Genomic DNA, 18816 nt, shown 5'->3' on the forward strand with positions numbered 1-18816 from the left:
TTAATTATTTCCAGGGAAAATGAAAAGCGTAAACCACCTTCCCCTGCCGACCAAACAAAAGAAGCACCTCCCTCTATAAAATCCTTCTCTTGCAACTCAAATCCCCTTCTACACCTTCAAGCAAAAAACCTACTCTCATTCAACTCTGCCATTCACGCCCGCTCACTCCGTCGACCCTCGTCCCTGGTTCCTTATTCGTGTCCTTGTCTGATTTCTGTATCCGGAGAAATCGTGTACGAATCCTTCTTCATCTTTGCTTTGATTTGGGTGTTTCTTGAAGCCAAAGTAAATGCATGCTCTTGCTGCTTAACGCTAGATTTTCGACTTTCTCATTTCGTGTTCTGTCGCTCTCTTTGTTTTCAAAATCCTTTTTCGTTCGTTCGACGACCCAACCTCGACAATCTCTCATTGGTGTTTTGTGTTGGTGATTAACGAGTCTCTGTTTGCTTTCAATTGCCACTTCATTGGCTAAAAGCTTTGGATCTTCATTCATTCTGCCGTTCCATTTATTTTGAATCGAGTCGTTATTTTTTAACGCACTTTTTCGGAACGTTCCGGCTTCAGGCAAGGATGTCGAACTCCATGCATCAATCTTCGACTGTACACGACGTCACTCCTGATGCAGTCACCCCCGAAGTTGGCCATCCTGCAATTGATCTCAACCTTCCAGATCTGAACGATCCACTGGAAGATCAGGATCCGGATTCGTCCGTCTCCGACTGCGAGAGCCTCATCTCCACCTGTCGATCTGACACTGCTCTAATGCCCTTCATCAGCAGCGGGTTGACGGAACTTAGCGAGGGAGACCAGGCCTTCCGCATTATCAGGGAGAGATTCGTCTCGTGGCTAGGTGCGCATGGGGTGGAAGTCGCCGTGGTGGCAATCCACCAGAACAGCTTCTCCAGCGTCTCGGCCAAAGCACGGGCCCAAGTGTTTCAACTTTGCTCCCAGGCAGTGCAGCAGAGAAGCGGCGGCGGCGACACCGCCAACGTGAGGCACGCCTGGTATGCGATCTCGAGGGAAGAGGTGCCCAACATCTTCTCCTATGGCTTTGGCTATAGTGGGAAGCCTATGAACAGTGCCTTGTTTGGTCGTGGACTTTATTTTGCTCCCGAAATTCATCTCATCGAAAGGTATGGAATTCCTCTTCTTCTTCTTTTCACTTTGAATTGCGTAATTATTGAGAAATGATGTTTGAAAAGTGGTATGATCATGAAGATTTGTCAATGTAGAGCACTAGTATTTTTCCCTTTTGAGCACTGATTTGTTATATCTAACAGAGCAAGTATACTTCACTTTCATGTTGCTTTTGAATTCGTGTCTAATATATTGCACATATGATGATATAGGCCTTAGATAGTTTCATGGTTATACTTTGGCAGCACTAAATCCGCCCCTAATTGCATAAATAATTAAGAGATTATCACTGCGATATGTTTATTTAGCGCGTTATTATATTCCCTTATAATCAATGATCATTTAAATCTAGTAGAACATAGTATGTTTAATAAGCGGTACAGTGAAGAACATATATTGATTTAGCGTGTTATTATATTTCTCTTTTAATCTAAGATAGGGAGCATGTTTTGTGAGCATGTTGTTTTTAATCATGTTAATATGTTGTGCATCTGATAACAATGGCCTTAAATAGTCTCTTTGTAATGCTTTGACAGTGCTAAGTATGCCCCTATGGATAGAGATGGTCTTAGGCATCTATTGCTTTGCCGGGTCATATTGGGGAAATCAGAACTTGTCACTTTTGGTTCGGAACAATCTCATCCTAGCTCAGAACAATATGATTCGGGCATCGACGACTTATTATCTCCAACAAGATACATTGTTTGGAGCACCCATATGAACACTCACGTGTTGCCAGAGTACGTTATCAGCTTTAGAGCCCCTTGTGACTTGAGAGGTAATCACATTGTTCTTTCTCGTTCATGCTTTTGCATTCATCATATTTGTGTGTTTGACTTTGTCTACTCTGTCAATTAATCCGATGGTTTGCGAAAATCTATATGGAATAGAGAGGTTGAGAACTTCGGAGATGTCACGGGAACAAACTTCTCCTCGGGTGTCATGTCGGAATTTGATTTCAGAGCTCTTGAAGATCTTACGTCCATCTGACATGAATTTGGTGGCTAAGCATTATGAGGACCACATGGTAAGTGCCACATCAACATTGTCATCACTTGGCTCCTCTCTCAAGCTTTATTATCTGCTAATGTCGAGACATTTTTAAAACATGATCATCATTTTTCAGCGGGGAAAGATTTCGAGGCATGTGCTGGTACAGAAAGTAAGGCAAATTATTGGGGATAAGTTGTTGATTGAAATCATCAACAGTTACGGAACTAAGGTGCGGATTATGATCCTTTGATAAACAGTAATACGAAAGCACATCTATATCTTTGTTGTCGAGTCATGGATAGAGAGAGCTTGTTTCTACTTGCACTGAGTTGATAATGAATAATTTGTTCCATTCTACAGTAATCTGGGGCGTAAAGCGGCTAATTATGGGACCATGGATGGACTTGAATAAGACTGGTTTTTATTTTGATGAGTTCACACCACACAGCAGCGCGAGCAAATGGTATACAAGATGTGGAGGAGGAGGACCATCCGAACCGGATGCTAACATAGCTGCTGGAAAATGTTTTTTTCATTTTTTTTTTCAGAATTCGTATGATCCGCTGATCATTTGAACATTTGTGATTGGTTACAGTCATAAACTGCGGTCTTCTCTTGGTCCCTTTGTCGCATGACTGTTTGTCTTCAATGGAGTATCAAAACTCTTCTTTGGTTGACATGCTATAGGAATATTACATGATCTGTGCAGTTATGCAGGAGATAATTTCATTTTCTTCTAATGACTTGTCAGACTACAACCAGATCCCGAAGCTTCCGTGGCAAGCCTTAATAAAAAATGCATGATTTAAGAAAAGAAAAGCGGCTACAGAAGAAAGGTTTTCCCATTAATCTATAGTGTGTGTTTATAATTGGTAGCTAACCTTATCAAAATGGTGGAGGGTGGAATTTTGCTCATCGTTTCATTTTTTATTTCTATATTTTTGGGGGTTGTTAGAATGAGTCATGTGTATAAGACTGTAAAGTTTGACCCTTGCCAAATTTTTTGCACGGGTCAAATTTTGGCCTAGTTCAATTGGTTGAATTATTTTTTATATATATAAAAGGTCAGCGAAATGTATGGAAGAAGCCTAAGCCCCTATTGTCATGTTATGGATGGTTGCAAAGGGTTTCCACCGGAGGTGGACTTAGGTGCGTTCTTCATCGATATGGCCGTCCAACTTTGGGGCTCATTTATTAATAATGAAATTGAGTAAGAGTCTTAGATGTCAAAGGTTTGAGACTGAGATGGTTGCATTCAGGGGAAGATTCACCTGTGTCTGGGTCTTTTCTTGCTCACCAATATATTTCCTAGAAGAGGAACTCTGGCCTTTATTTCAATGGCCTTTCCGTCTTTTGTATCAGCTATAGGAGTATGTAAATCCCTGGGGAGAAGGGGAAATATAAGGAAGATGAGAAAAAAAATGATGTTTGAAAAGTTTTTCTTTTGATGGAAGACCTAAAAGCATCACTGGCTCAACGCCCTTGAGGAGAATCTTGCACAGAGAGCATCATCTGTTTAGTTCCAGAGAAGGTGGTGGGTCAGGCTTTTTCACCTTGCATTCCATGTGTTCCGCCCTCAACCACAAAACCTTGTGGACGTGCTGTATTGACATTTTCTTGCCGTCTTCATAAAAAATGTTGTTTTCTTGTCCATTTGATGTAGCTCTAAATTATAATGACCTACTAAGACCATGGCATTACCTTTCAACAACTCATTCTCTTTGAATGAAACGTTTTGCAACCATTCTGCCTTTATACCTTTCAACATTACCTTTAGGGTTTAGTTTTGTTTTTAGACCTATTTACAGCCTATAGCTTTGGCTCCTTTAGACAAGTCTACTAGATCTTAGACATTATTAGTTTTCAATGAATTTGACTCATCTTATAGCTTTGGCTCCTTTAGACAAGTCTACTAGGTCTTAGACATCATTAGTTTTCAATGAATTTGACTCATCTTTAATGGCTTCAAGCCACTTAATTAAATGATCACTTGTAATGGCTTCATCATAAGACATAGGATCAGTTCTTATGCCAACATTGTGGTCTGATTCACCTAGATCAATGATGTAATCATCAGAGGAATGCAGTTGAATCACTCCCACTTTTCATGAGCAGTTTTCTGCTCATTGGAGCTTTAGCCATGAGTCTAGCGAGAGCGTCAACCCGTAGTGCATAATCCAAATCAATAAGCCCAAGAATGAAACTTATTTACTCTTTCCATTTATTAAGATTTATACCACTCAGTGGTTCAATAAAGGAAAGTTAGATCGTAATAGCAGAGGATTGTATGCTAGATTTAAAAACTTAAATTCATGCACATTAGTACCTTTAGGAAATCCGCAAATATAAATAAATTAATTTAATTCCTCATCATAATAAACTGAAAAATATACAGTTCATCTACATGGAAGGTAAAATATACAAAACCTTACCAAAAGAAATCCAAGAATTATTTATAGTCTTCCTTTGGGCGAACTATAAACACTTTAAATGGATTCTTTTATAATTAACCAGCATATTTCATAAGGCAAGAATAAACCAAATTAAATCGTTGTTGGGTAGAATTAATTCGAGTTGCGTATTAGTAATTTATTTGCTTAGCATATTATCATTACACTCAAAATTAAATATCATAATCTAAATCTATTTAAAACAATAATCTTCCGTCGAGTTGATTACTGCTCAATTAGTTTATAACTGCAAAATTATATATATATTTAACGTCATAGGGTCATGCTTGACAAGTTTAACACAACCCAATCGCCATAAACAATATTCGCTTTCCAAATAAATGCGTACCGAATAAAAGAGAAGGGAACAACACAAAATTAGGTCATTCAATGGTCAAATCAAGGAACGATAACCATAATTTACAACAGTATCTATCAATTTCAAACATTTTGTTAACACAAACTCAAAAATATCCGAATCAAAACTATTATTTTCATACAATATTCAAAAAATTGATTATATGTATTCCACCAAAAAATGAAATACTATGAATCAATCATAAAAGGGACCAAAAGATCATAATAAACATTATAACCACATTCATGCGTTGAATAAACTAATGCTCTGATACCACATCAAACTATTAAATATAGCATACTCAAATCAAAGGAAGTTGTTATTGATACAACGAGAGAGAGAAGATGTCTTCTTGTGGGTATGAATTTTTACCACTCTTCTCTATGATGGTTGTGATGGATGTGTATTTTTCTCTCAACAATTTTGTGGAAATAGCGAAAGCGTGATAATGGGATGCCAACATTCTCCACCAAAGAGAGACCTTATATAGAGGGAGTGATGGGACTAGCTCTAAAGCTATCAAATCTCAACCTTCCATCAAGATTTAAGATATATGGATTCTATATACCTAATTGGATGTCACAAATATATTGCCGATAATATATTTAATTAAATTGGGAATATATCAAATGTTGAATAATAGACCTGATAAGCCACATAAATGGGTTAACCTGGTCAAGTCCAACACGAACAGCCATCAACAAATAGTAAAGGAAATGAAAAATATTTTCCAGCAAGTTCGTTTGTCATGAAACAAGCAAAAGCTCACAATCCTTTTACTCTCTTCCATGTTTTAATTCTATTTTCCCCAATTCGCTTGATATTGTACCTAATTTATAGTCGTTACTAAAGATGACAAAGCCATTTATTTGACTTGACCCAAGCTGTCTGAAACTTTTCTTATGCAATACCTATTTTTTCTTGGAGCCAAGGATTGAACAAGTAATTATCATCGGCAAAAGATTTCTTCAAATGCCATAACTTGGCACAAAGGGACACTGAAGTGCCATAACTTACGAAATGTATACTTAAGTGCCATATTTTAAGAAAAATGGAACACCCGAATGCCACCTCTGGCGAAGCCAACCGAAAATCATACGTGGCAATTAAATATTGATATTTCTCGCCAAGGTGGCTCACCGGAGAGCTGAGTCAGCTCTAATTCACCCAAAACGATGTTGTTTCGGGTGTTGGCCAAGATAGAGCCCTTAAGGCGCGTTTGGTAACAATCCTGTTCTCGGGAGTAGATTCTGATTAAAAATGATTTTTTTTTTATTCTATTCCCGAAAACACTTTAAACTGTTTGGTAACTATCCAAAATTTCGATCCGAAATAGAATTGTGTTTGGTATTGATTTTGTTCCAAATCATTTTTTTTTAATTTTTAAATAATTTTTATACTTTTTTTTTTTTTTTTTCTTATATTTTTTTTTTTTTTTTTCTCCTATTCTTTTTCCGGCAACCAACTAGACGAGGGCCGACGACCTCGCCAGCCCTCGTCGGCAGCTAGGCGAGGCTCGCCCAGCCCTCGCCTAGCCCCGCGAGCCTCGTCGTGGCTAGGCGAGGCCTGCCTAGCCACTAGCGGGGCGGGCGAAGCCCACTGTCCACCACGCGGGCTAGGCGACGCGAGGTTCCCTAACCCTGGCAAGGCTCACCTTGCTAGTGGTCAGGCGAGCCTCACTGGGGCCAGGCGAGCCTCACCTAGCCCCAACAAGCTCACCGGTGGCCTAGGGAACCTCCGACTAGCTCGCCAGACCGATTGCTGGCGGCGAATGGCGGCAGCCGGCAGCAGACAGCAGCAGACGGCAACCGTGAGATGGCGATCGATGAAGAAGAAGAAAATAGAAGAAGAATAAGAGAAGTTGGTTTTGATTCTTGAATTTTTATTTTTTTTTTTTGGTAAAGGTGATTCTTGAATTTGTTCCTAGAACAAGAATCAACTTTTTTATTTATTATTGATTCTGTTCCAAATCTAATTCTAGGAACAAAAAATTAGAAATTTGTTCCTAAGAACAAAAATTTTACCAAACGCGATTTTATTCCCAAATTGCTCATAGGAATAAAAAAATCAGCATCAATCACTATTGGGATGGTTACCAAACAGGCAATGAATCAGTCAAAACGACGTCGTTTTGGCATAATTTGAATTTTAATATAATATAAAAATTAATTAAATTAAATTTAAAATAAAATAATTATATAATTTATTTTTATTTTTAAAAAATGGAGGAAGAGGAAGGCCGGCGGCGGCCGAGGGCCGAGCCCTCGTTGCCGCCGCCTCCCCGCCATTGCCGGGAAGGTGGGGGAGGGTTGACAGACATCATCGAGCCTTGGCCGAGGGCCGGTGGACCTAGCCCCGGCTGCCTCCCTCCTCCTCCTCCCCCTTTTTCTTCCTCCTCCTCAACCGCCACTGCTCTGCTCCTCTCCCCCGACGGATGCGGGACGAGGGCCGCAACCTCGCCCCAAATTGGGGCGAGGGCTCGCGGCCCTCACAGCAACCTTGGCCAACCCTCCCCCAAATCGCCGACCCTTGTTGGCGGCACCCTTAGCCGCCACCTTTTTTTTTTAAATATTTGTATTTTTTATAAATGTTTTAAATAAATTGAATTTAATTAATTTTTATATTAATTTTTTTACCACGTCAATACCAAAACGATGCCATTTTGCACATGTTTCGCTGGAAAATTGAGACATCAATGTTTTGGCCGGATTGGCACTCAAGTGATCCATTTTGCTTCGATTTTTTTACTTAAATGTACATTTCGTAAATTATGGCACTTAAGTGTCCATTTCTGTCAAGTTATGGCACTCTAAGGGTCCACGTCTCAATTATCATCCTTCCTTTTTCAAGTAGTTTGATAGAGGAAGGTTTCTTAGAGCCGCTGCTGCTAAATGTTTTGATTTTATTCCTCTTTTAAATTAAGTAAAAACCTTATCCAATGTGTTAATTATGTTCCTCCTCATGCAATAAAATCCATAACATGTTTGAAATATATTGCTCCTCTACCCGATGTAATAAACCTATCCTAGATCAACGAGTAATTATTATCCTTCATTTAAGGTTTATTTATTTCACGAAAAATAAATAATTTGAAAATTATTTTACTAAAAATATTTATTTATATTATTTATAATTTATGATGAATTGAAAAATATTCTCATCAGAAATTATTGTCGATAATTAAAAAAATTCATTGACTAATTATTTCAAGCGACACAAGTGATCATTTTTAAAAAGTTCAAATCATTTATTTTCCATAAAACAAGCAGAGTCTTAAATAATTTGAATTTCTTGCTCATCAAGAGTCAAACAAATTCTATTTTTTTTCTTTGCAATATTTAAAGATGTACCATATTACCTAACTGCTTATCTACGTACCAACTTTTTTAGTAATTACTTGACTTCTTTTTCTCTCTCTCTTGACCCACCATTTTGCTTTTTTCTTTTTAATTTTGTCACACAAGAAATGCTTGTTTTCTTATATTTAGCTAGTTAGATGTGTGCTCGCAGTGGAAGGTACAAAAAGCACTAAAGAATTCGATGCGTAACCAGCAAATAACTAGTTATAAAGTGATTTGGCGGAAGAAAATAAAAAAAAAAAAAAATGTGATGCACCAATCAAAGTATTCATTAGGCCTTGACATGTAACTTATGTTTAATTTAGCTTAAATGGCAATCTTGGCCTCTCTTAATTTAGATCTATTTTTCAATCACTCGCTCATCTCGGAAGCAGGAACTTAGAATTTATGCTTGCCAATCGCACATGTTCAACGCACACCGAAATATCACATGAGCATAAATAAATAAATAAATAAGTAAAATTTACCAATTAAAAAATTTGAGGTTCACGAACTCCGGAACCGGATCACACTCTAATTGCAACTGTATCCTCACACCCGGTGAGCCCAAATTTCAATACCCCTTAAACAAATTGAACATGAAAATAAAATTAAAAAATGCCAAAAAGGATGTTATGAAATCTCTGCCCTACCCTCTCCATTTGGTCTATAATTAATGATTTTACCAGTTATTATAAAAAATCTCTGCAATATCCTCTCCATTTGTTCTGTAATCAATAATTTTATCAATTAGAAAATTGACAAAGAAGGTGTTACGAAAATATATATCTATATCCTCTTCGTTTTGTCCATAATTTTAAATTTTACCAATTATAAGAAAATTCCAAAAAAGGGTACTACGAAAACCTCTGCCATATCCTCCATATTTGGTTTGTAATTAATGATTTCACCAATAAATAAATAAAAATGCCAAACATAATACCATGAAAAACTCTCCTATCCTCTCCTTTTGGTACGTAATTAATAAATTTATGAATAAATAAAAAGAAATGCCAAAAAGAGAATTATGAAAAACTCTTTGATGTCCTCGCCATTTGGTCCGTGATTAATAATTTTAGGAAAAAATTGAAAAATTCCAAATATAGTATTAGGAAAAGCTCCATCCTTATCCTGTGCATCTGGTTTGTAATTAATAATTTCACTAATAAATGAAAATTGACAAAAGAGATATTATAAAAATTTCTGCCCTATCTTTTCCATTTGATCTGTAATTAATGTTTTTACTTATTTACAAACAAAACGGTGGACGACCGGGAGCAGAGGTTTTGCCGGTTTGGGACGTCAACGTCAAGGACGGTCCCAAGGGCATTCTTATCATTTCACATGGTTTGTGGCATCCCATCCCTGTGGTCGGCGGTCGGTACCGCCTCTATGTTTGCCCTAGGCTATTTTATTTATTTCGATAATCTTATTTTGTAAATTATTCAATTTTAGTGCCCTAAATATCCATAAAGCTAAACAATATTGTCTCCATTTGTTGCTCGTCGTCACTTCGCCACCGACCAATTGAATCTTTATTTATGAGTGGACCCATCAAATGGATAAATTAAATCAAGTTTGGTTAAGCCTAAAAATGATTCGATCTAAATTTATTCACGTGTAACTCGTTTTAACTAATTTCCATGCAATGCAAATATGAAAATCTAAGTAAATTGTAAATTCAATTAATTCTCATATTATTTTGAGTTATATCATTATAAACTATTTTACTGAATATAACCTATCAAATATAGGTTAAGAAATGAATTTATGATCTATTTTGACAAGTCTATTTATGAGAAAATATTCAAAAATAGTGAGAGGTTCAATTTATTTCGCACACAAGCTCAATTAATTTGGCATGCAAGTGAGAACCATCACACTCTTATGCAAGAATATCTTACCTTTGATACCTAATAAAGAAATAATTGCATTTTCTAATGCCCTTATCGTGCATAACATAAGAAAGACGATATTTTGCGAACATGATGATATTTAGCAAATAATAAAAACTTAATGAATGATTTTTCTTTAGTGATTTTCTTCGATCGACTCAAAGGAGGAAATATTCGGTGGTTAGAACGCACCACGTCAAAGGTTGACGTGGCATGCATTTTTGTTGAGGTCCAATCACAAAATGCCACATTTTGATGACGTGGACATAATAGAAAATAAAATTCTCGCTCTCTTTTTTTCTCCCTCTTCTCCCTCCGCCGCCCACAACCAGCTCCTCCATCTGCAGTCACCTAGTAGAGAGTCGCCGGAGCCACACCCAAGCCAACCATCCATGGTTGAGCCACCCCCTCTGTCATCGCAGCGGCGCGCATTCCTCGCCCATCCATGGCCGAGCTAGCAACCCCACTTCGTCGTCACCCACAGCTACCCCTTTGTGAATGAACAAACCCCACCATAAGTTGGAGCTCCTCCATTTGGTTCCACAGGCGATCAAGCAAACAGTAGAGACTTTCAGGTCAATCTCACTTTGAAGGCTATCTATGGCATAGCCATTGAAGCATACATGTTGGAAATTATGATCCATTTTCTAGAATTTCCTAGAGTTGGTAAACTTCTAGAATTCTCTAGAATTCCCTAGATAAATTTTCTAGAAGAAAGAAGAAAACATTTTCTAGAAGAAAGAGGAAAATGTCCAACATGTAAGAGAAGTCTCTAGAATTATCTACAAGCTCATGTGTCTAGAAGTTTCATCTTATGTTAGAGAAGTCTAGAGACTTCCTCCACCAACTTTGGAAGCTATATAAAGAAGCAAGTGCTCCATGTTTTGGGTGGGAGCTAACCAAAAACTATAACTAATACCAAAACCATACTTCCGCATCACACACATCTAATATTTAAATTCTAACATGGTATCAGAACCAAGTTATACCTAGGTTCGTAACTGAGCCGGGCGTAAAGGACCATGAAGCCAAAACCAGGCATATTGGTTGGTATTTGGCGTTTGTCCTACCTACCCATTTCTAAAACTACCATTTCCAAATACCCACTAACTAAACCATGGCTAATTCTACCTCATCATCATTTCCCATTCCCATTTTTTATGGGAACAACTATGACTTTTGGAGCATAAAAATGACTACATTCTTGATGGCCCAAGACTTATGGGACATCGTGGAAAAAGGTTGCGAGGCACCGCTAGAAGGTGCAAGTGTTTCGAAGGATCAACTACAAAAGGATGTAAGGGCGCTATACTTTATTCAGCAAGCACTCTCGGAAACCATATTTCCGAGAATAATTGGAGCAAGGACTGCAAAAGGGGCTTGGGATATACTACAAGAAGAATTTCAAGGTACGTCCAAGGCTTTATAACACAAGTCCGTAGTATCCCGAAAATGGATCAAGGGGGAGTGTTGGAAATTATGATCCATTTTATAGAATTTCCTAGAGTTGGTAAACTTCTAGAATTCTCTAGAATTCCCTAGATGAACTTTCTAGAAGAAAGAAGAAAATATTTTCTAGAAGAAAGAGGAAAATGTCCAACATGTAAGAGAAGTCTCTAGAATTATCTACAAGCTTATGTGTCTAGAAGTTTCATCTTATGTTAGAGAAGTACTTTCTCCACCAACTTTGGCAGCTATATAAAGGAGCAAGTGCTTCATGTTTTGGGTGGGAGCTAACCAAAAACTATAACTAATACCAAAATCATACTTCCGCATCACACACATCCAATATTTAAATTCTAACAATACAGCACTGAAGTGAAGGTTCCATCACGTAAAAAAAAAAATTAAGATTTTTAAAAGTCATCAAATATGTCTCGGTACGAATCTGGATATGAGCGTTGCTACAATCTGTCCAACAGCTCTTTTTATGATTAGATCAAACCAGCAAGCGAGAGATGCCGACCCTCGTCCATCGCCATCGTTGGTGTCGTCTGTCCAGGTCTGGAGTTCTCGGCGCTTGCAGAAACATGAAAATCCAATCGGAGGAAACCTGGGAATCCGAGGTCATCGCCACCGCCAAAGGACACAAAAAGAAAATGAGAGAATTAAATTTTAAAATTGTTTATTTATGTCCACGTCAGCCACGACGTGGTGCGTTCTGGTCACCGCAAGAGAGAAGAAGAGACTCATCTCCTCCCCCTCCCCCACTTTCGTCTTCTCCAAGCAAAAACCGTGCGCGCAGCAGACAGCAGACCCATCTCCTTCTTGGTTTCTCTGCGCCCCACGTTCGTGTCCATCCTCTGACTTTCTGCATCTGGAGAAGTCGTGCACGAGTCCTCCTTCATCCTCTCCCTCGGTCGGCGTGCTCCTTGAATCCCACGTGAATACAGTTCCCCGTGAGACTCTGTAACCTTCCAGAGATGCATCCCTTCGTTGCCAAGGATTAGACTGTCGACTCTCTCATTTTCGGGTTCGGTCGCCCTCTGTTTTGCGGCTGTCTCACTTCAAGAACTGAAAGCCTTTGATCTTCACTGCTTTTTCTTTCTTCAATCCGTACCATTTTAGCGTCTGTTTTTCGTTTTTAGCAGTCAGTCGTGAAATTTTTCTGAATCGTTTCGTTATTCCAAAAATGGTGGACTACGCACATCGATCACCGACTGTACAACACGCCGCCGCTCCTGATGCGAACGCACCCGAATTCAACCATCCGGCAAACGATGTCAACCGTCCTGATCCCCACAATCCGACGGATGATCAGGATGGGGATTCGTCCGTCTCCGATTGCGAGAGCATTGTCTCCGCCGACCATTCGGGCACTAGTGCCGCTCCTCCGTTGCCATTTACTGGCGCCGGGTTGATGGAACTTGAGGAGGGGGACAAGGCCCACCGCTTTATCAAGGAGAGGTTCGTCTCGCGGCTAGGCGCGCTCAGGGAGCAAGTTACCGTGGCGGCGATCCACCGGAGTTGCTCCTCCAGTGTCGCGGCGAGATCGCGGGCCCAAGCGTTTCAAGTTTACTCAGAGGCGGTGCAGAAGAAAGGCGGCGGCGACACCGCCAACGTGAGGTACGCATGGTACCCGGCCTCGAAGGAAGAGGTTGCCAAGATCTTCTCGTATGGCTTCGGCTACAGCGGGAAGCCTGAGAACAGTGGCTTGTATGGCCGCGGAGTTTATTTTGCTCCCGATAATCATCCTCTCGAAAGGTACCGGAATCCCTTTCAATTGCGTAAATAATCGAGAGATATTGTTTGGAAAGTGGTACGATCACGAAGACGCATTAGTTTAGCACATTATTATAATTCTCTCTTAAGCTATGATTGATTACATATAGTTGAACAAACGAGTCTTGTTAGTACATCGTACATGTGTTGATAATGACAACGTTAAGTCCGCCCATGGTAATTGCATAAATAATCAGGAGCTACTATTGGGAAAGTGGCACGATTGAGAAGATAGGTTGATTTTGTGAGTTTTTCTGTTTCCTTTTAAGCTACGATTGGTTGAATACAGTAGAATGAATAGGTTTCGCAAGCATGCTGTTTCTTGACTCATGTTAATATATTATGCGTGTGATGATAGTAGCCTTAAATAGCGTTTCTTATAATGCTTTGGCAGCGTTGAGTCCGCCCCTGTAGATGAAGATGGCCTGAGGCATCTTTTGCTTTGCCAAGTCATATTAGGTAAATCAGAGCTTATCGGTTTTGGCTCGGAACAGTCTCATCCAAGTTCAGAACAGTATGATTCAGGCGTAGATGACTTATCATCTCCTAAGAGATATATTGTCTGGAATGCCCACATAAACACTCACGTGTTACCAGAATATGTTGTCAGCTTTAGAGCCCCTTATTACTCAAGAGGTAATCAAAATTATCTTTCTCGTTAAGCCTTTTACATTTATCCATGTTTGTGTGTTTGACCTTGCATATTGTATCAACTAGTCTGATGATCTATAAAAATCTATATGCAATAGGAATGTTGAGAACTTCGGGGAAGTCACGGAAACCGACTTCCCCTTGGATGCCATTTCAGGTTTTGATTTCAGAACTTTCGAAGATCTTACCTCCATCCGATATCAATTCGATGTCCAAGTATTACAAGGATCACAAAGTAAGGGCTGCATCAACATTATCATCGCTTAGTTGTTGTCTTTCAAGCTTTGTTTTCTACTTACCTTAACATTGAAATTATCTCAACACATGATCATCGTTCTCCAGGAGGGGAAGATTCCAAGGCATGTACTGGTGCGAAAGGTCAGGCAAGTAGCAGGGGATGGGTTGCTGACCAGAATCATCAAAAGTTCCAGAACCAAGGTGCAAACTTTGATCCCTTTGAATACTAGTAATTTGAAATCACGTTGATCCCCTGATGATCGTTTCCATTGCGTCGAGTTGATAGTACAAACCGACATGGATGCAAGGACGAAGTGCAGGATTATCATTTTTAATTTATTTTTCCTACGGGACGGTGGTTTCATTATTCTCTAGTTGCTTCAAATGTAGACATTATCGTTTGATGTTAGACTATTCCCTTTCTTTCATTCACTCTGTATTACATATCATCGTTTTTGCCTGCAATATCTTCTTTTATCCACTAATATTTTGCTAGTTTCTTTTTTATCAAGTACATCTGTATAGCATAGGCTACATACTACATAAAGCCACAACAGTAAGTGAAAATAATTTATTTCATTCTACAGCAATTTGGGGCGTGAAGTGGCTGAAAATGGGATTAGGGGTGGACTTGAATAAAGACCAGGATGTGAGGCGCGTAAAGGAGACCGGTGTTCATTTTGGCGAGTTCACTACAGCACACGATAGCGCAAGCATATGGTAAACAAGATTTGGAGGAGGCCTTTCTGAATCGAACACTAACATTGTCACCAATGCTCAGATAGCAAAAAGACTTTTGTGGAATTTGTATGATATGCTGATCTTTTGGGATTTTTTTCACCTTGGATTATAGTCATAGACAGCAATCTTTCTTAATCCCTATTTCGTGTACCGTTTATTTTTAATAGAGACTCAATATTTTTCTTTGTTGCACATGTCGTGGGAATATCATATGCTCTAAGCGATTATTTAGGATTAGTGCAAGGCATGTCAAAAGCAGGCAGATCCCGAAACTTAGAATTACTTTTTGGGTTAATACCCTGAAAAATCTCAAACCGGTATTGTAACAAATTTATCTCAAATTTTTTTTTTTTACCATGAAAAACCCCAAACTGGTAAACTTATGACAGATTTACCCCGACTAACCATAAAAAACCCTAAACTTGTACATTTATGATAAATTTACCCCAAACTAATTTATTCGACTGCAAAAAACCATAAATTGGTAAATTTGTGACAAATATACCCTTTGCTAAATTGGATTAATACCACAAAAAAAATCACAAAAATTGTAAACTGTGACAAACGGAGCGTAAAATCCTAAATTGGTATACCGGTTAATTGTCACGTGCCATTTAACTTAATAATTTGATAATAAAATTTAACGAAAACTAACATAGGGTAAATTTGTCACAAGTGTACCAGTTTGGGGTAAATTTGTCAAAGGTATACCAGTTTGGGATTTTTTAGGGTATTAACCCTTACTTTTTTAGTAATTACTTGACTTCTTTTTCTCTCTCTTGACCCACCATTTTGCTTTTTCTCTTTAATTTTGACACACAAGAAATGCTTGTTCTCTCATAGCTAGCTAGTTAGATGTGTGCATGCAGTGGAAGGTACAAAAAGCACTAAAGAATTTGATGCGTAACCAGCAAATAACTAGTTATAAAGTGATTTAGCGGAAGAAAATTTATAATAAAAAAAAAATGTGATGCACCAATCAAAGTATTCATTAGGCCTTGACATGTAACTTCTGTTTAGTTTAGCTAAATGGCAATCTTGGCCTCTCTTAATTTAGATCTGTTTCTCAATCACTCGCTCATCTCGGAAGCAGGAAGTTAGAATTTATGCCTGCCAATTGCACGTGTTCAACGCACACCGAAATATCACATAAGCATAAATAAAAAAATTAATAAAATTTACCAATTGAAAATTTTGGGGTTCACGAACTCCGGAACCGGATCACACTCTAATTGCAATTGTATTCTCACACCCGGTGAGCCCAAAGTTCAATACCCCTTAAACAAATTAAACATGAAAATAAAATAAAAAAATGCCAAAAGGGACGTTATGAAATCTCTGCCCTACCCTCTTTATTTGGTCTGTAATTAATGATTTTACCAGTTATTATAAAAATCTCTGCAATATCCTCTCCATTGTAATCAATATTTTTATCAATTAGAAAATTGACAAAGAAGGTGTTACGAAAATATCTATCCATATCCTCTTCGTTTTGTCCATAATTTAAAATTTTACCAATTATAAGAAAATTCCAAAAAAGGGTACTACGAAAATCTCTGCCATATCCTCCATATTTGGTTTGTAATTAATAATTTCACCAATAAATAAATAAATATGCCAAAAATAATATCCTTTTGGTCCATAATTAATAAATTTACGAATAAATAAAATGAAGTGCAAAAAACAAAAGAATTATGAAAAACTCTTTGATGTCCTCTCCATTTGGTCCATGATTAATAATTTTAGGAAAAAATTGAAAAATTCCAAATATGGTATTAGGAAAAGCTCCATCCTTATCCTGTCCATCTGGTTTGTAATTAATAATTTCACTAATACATGAAAAATGACAAAAGAGATATTATGAAAATTTCTGCCCTATCCTTTCCATTGGTCCGTAATTAATGTTTTTACTTATTTACAAACAAAACGGTGGAGGACCGGGAGTAAAGGTTGCCGGTTTGGGACGTCAACGTCAAGGACAGTGCCAAGGGTACTCTTGTCATTTCACATGGTTGGTGGCATCCCGTCCCTGTGGTCGGCGGTCGGCACCGCCTCTATGTCTGCCCTAGTCTATTTTATTTATTTCGATAATCTTATTTTGTAAATTAGTCAATTTTAGTGCCCTAAATATCCATAAAACTAAACAATATCGTCTCCCTTTGTCGGTCATCATCACATCACCACCGACCAATCGAATCTTTATTTATGAGTAGACCCATCAAACAAATAAATTAACTCAATTGTGTTTGTTTCACGGAAAACGTAACGTTTTTGGAAAATATTTTCCGAAAATCATTTTCCAGGAAAATGGTTAATTTTCCTTTGTTTGGTAATATGTGATTGAAAGTATTTTCTGGTGTTTGAATCACATTTGAAAAAAGATTGAATGACATTTGACCTAACAATTGACAATAGTGTGCCTTCTACTTCCAAATTAATTTGTTGAGTCCATGACCTTTTTTAACTTTATAAAAATATTTTTTTTTATAAAAATCGAAATTGTAATTATTTTTCATATTTCAAATTTTTTTTTTTTTTTTTCTTTCTTTTCATTCCTTCCTTAGACGGTGGCCGCGGGTGGTGACGACCACCGCCGGTTGGAGATAGGCCGGGCGAGATCGAGCCTCGCCCGACGTCGGCGAGGTCGAGGCTCGAGCTCACCGGGCGTCAGGCGAGGCCTCGGCCTCACCGGATTGACAAGATCGAGCCTTGCCCGACGCTAGCGAGATCGAGTCTCACCGATGCCGATGACCTCAAGCCTCACCAGATCCGGTGAGGCTCGGCCCGCCAACAACTAGGGAAGGCTTGAGCTTGCCAAGCATCGGGCGAGGCCTCGCCTCGCCGGATCAACGAAATCGAGCCCCGCCCGACATCGACGAGCTCGATCTCGCCAGGCCTGTCGCCGGCCGTCATCGTGGCCGGCGGCTAGCCAAGAAGAAGAAAAAAGAAAAGAGAAAAGAGAAAAATAATAATTAAAAATTAAAATATATATTTTTAAAAATAAATAAAAATTATATTAAAAAGTTAAAAATTCGAATTTTTTAAAAATATTTTAAAAGAATTATAAAATTTAAAAATATATTTTTATAAGAATAATTGTTTGTAAACCAAGCATCAAATCTAGACTTTGGTAGATTCGGAAAACGTTTTCCGGTCCTTTCAAATGAGAAATCATTTTTCTGAATTTAAGCTTTGTTAGGAAAACGTTTTCTGTTGATTAGAAAAACGTTTTCCATTTACTCATTTTCCTGAGTGAACCAAATGCCGGAAAATGAGGAAAATGTTTTCCCCGAAAATGTATTCCGTGAAACAAACACACCATTTATTCAAATGTAACTCATTTTGACTAATTTCCATGCAATGTAAATCTGAAAATCTAAGTAAATTGTAAATTCAATTAATTCTCATATTATTTTGAGTTATATCATTATAAACCATTTTACTGAATATAACCTATCAAATATAGGTTAAAAAATGAATTTATGATTTATTTTGACAAATCTATATATGAGAAAATATTCGAGAACATTGAGAGGTTCAATTTATTCTGCACACCGACTCAATTAATTTCGCACGCGAGCAAGAATCATGACGCTCTTATGCAAGAATATATTTATTTTCCGTCAGTAATGCCTAATAAAAAAATAATTACATTTTTTAATGTCCTGATCGTGCATTACGCAAGAAAGATGATATTTTGTGAACAATAAATGCTTAATGAATGATTTTTTTAGTGATTTTTTAGTTTTTAATTTCTAGGGGGAAAATTTAAAGCCAAAAACAATTGGCTCAAA

The 18816-nt window shown here is 38.0% G+C and overlaps 2 protein-coding genes across 2 annotated transcripts; both read left to right on the forward strand.

Annotated features, from left to right (window-relative positions):
• The first annotated feature begins 570 nt into the window (after positions 1–570).
• Positions 571–2380, forward strand: LOC104434291 (probable inactive poly [ADP-ribose] polymerase SRO5). Its single transcript, XM_039306080.1, has 4 exons — positions 571–1133; positions 1674–1915; positions 2100–2164; positions 2264–2380. Exons 1-4 carry the CDS (start codon positions 571–573, stop codon positions 2378–2380), a joined length of 987 nt encoding a protein of 328 aa, XP_039162014.1.
• A 10012-nt stretch (positions 2381–12392) lies between these two features.
• Positions 12393–15214, forward strand: LOC104434292 (probable inactive poly [ADP-ribose] polymerase SRO5). Its single transcript, XM_018866791.2, has 5 exons — positions 12393–13375; positions 13788–14029; positions 14143–14279; positions 14387–14482; positions 14869–15214. Exons 1-5 carry the CDS (start codon positions 12804–12806, stop codon positions 14881–14883), a joined length of 1062 nt encoding a protein of 353 aa, XP_018722336.2. The 5' UTR covers positions 12393–12803; the 3' UTR covers positions 14884–15214.
• Positions 15215–18816: the final 3602 nt, after the last annotated feature.

This window comes from Eucalyptus grandis, chromosome 2 (genome assembly GCF_016545825.1).
Source record: "Eucalyptus grandis isolate ANBG69807.140 chromosome 2, ASM1654582v1, whole genome shotgun sequence".
Taxonomy (NCBI): Eukaryota; Viridiplantae; Streptophyta; class Magnoliopsida; order Myrtales; family Myrtaceae; genus Eucalyptus; species Eucalyptus grandis.

Excerpts from the sequence above, each read along its gene's own strand:
- LOC104434291 (XM_039306080.1), top strand. The coding sequence starts at position 571 with ATGTCGAACTCCATGCATCAATCTTCGACTGTACACGACGTCACTCCT. Across the intron at positions 1,916-2,099 it reads AGCCCCTTGTGACTTGAGAG|AGCTCTTGAAGATCTTACGT; the intron begins GTAATCACATTG and ends ATTTGATTTCAG. Across the intron at positions 2,165-2,263 it reads AGCATTATGAGGACCACATG|CGGGGAAAGATTTCGAGGCA; the intron begins GTAAGTGCCACA and ends ATCATTTTTCAG.
- LOC104434292 (XM_018866791.2), top strand. The coding sequence starts at position 12,804 with ATGGTGGACTACGCACATCGATCACCGACTGTACAACACGCCGCCGCT. Across the intron at positions 14,030-14,142 it reads AGCCCCTTATTACTCAAGAG|GAATGTTGAGAACTTCGGGG; the intron begins GTAATCAAAATT and ends TATATGCAATAG. Across the intron at positions 14,280-14,386 it reads AGTATTACAAGGATCACAAA|GAGGGGAAGATTCCAAGGCA; the intron begins GTAAGGGCTGCA and ends ATCGTTCTCCAG.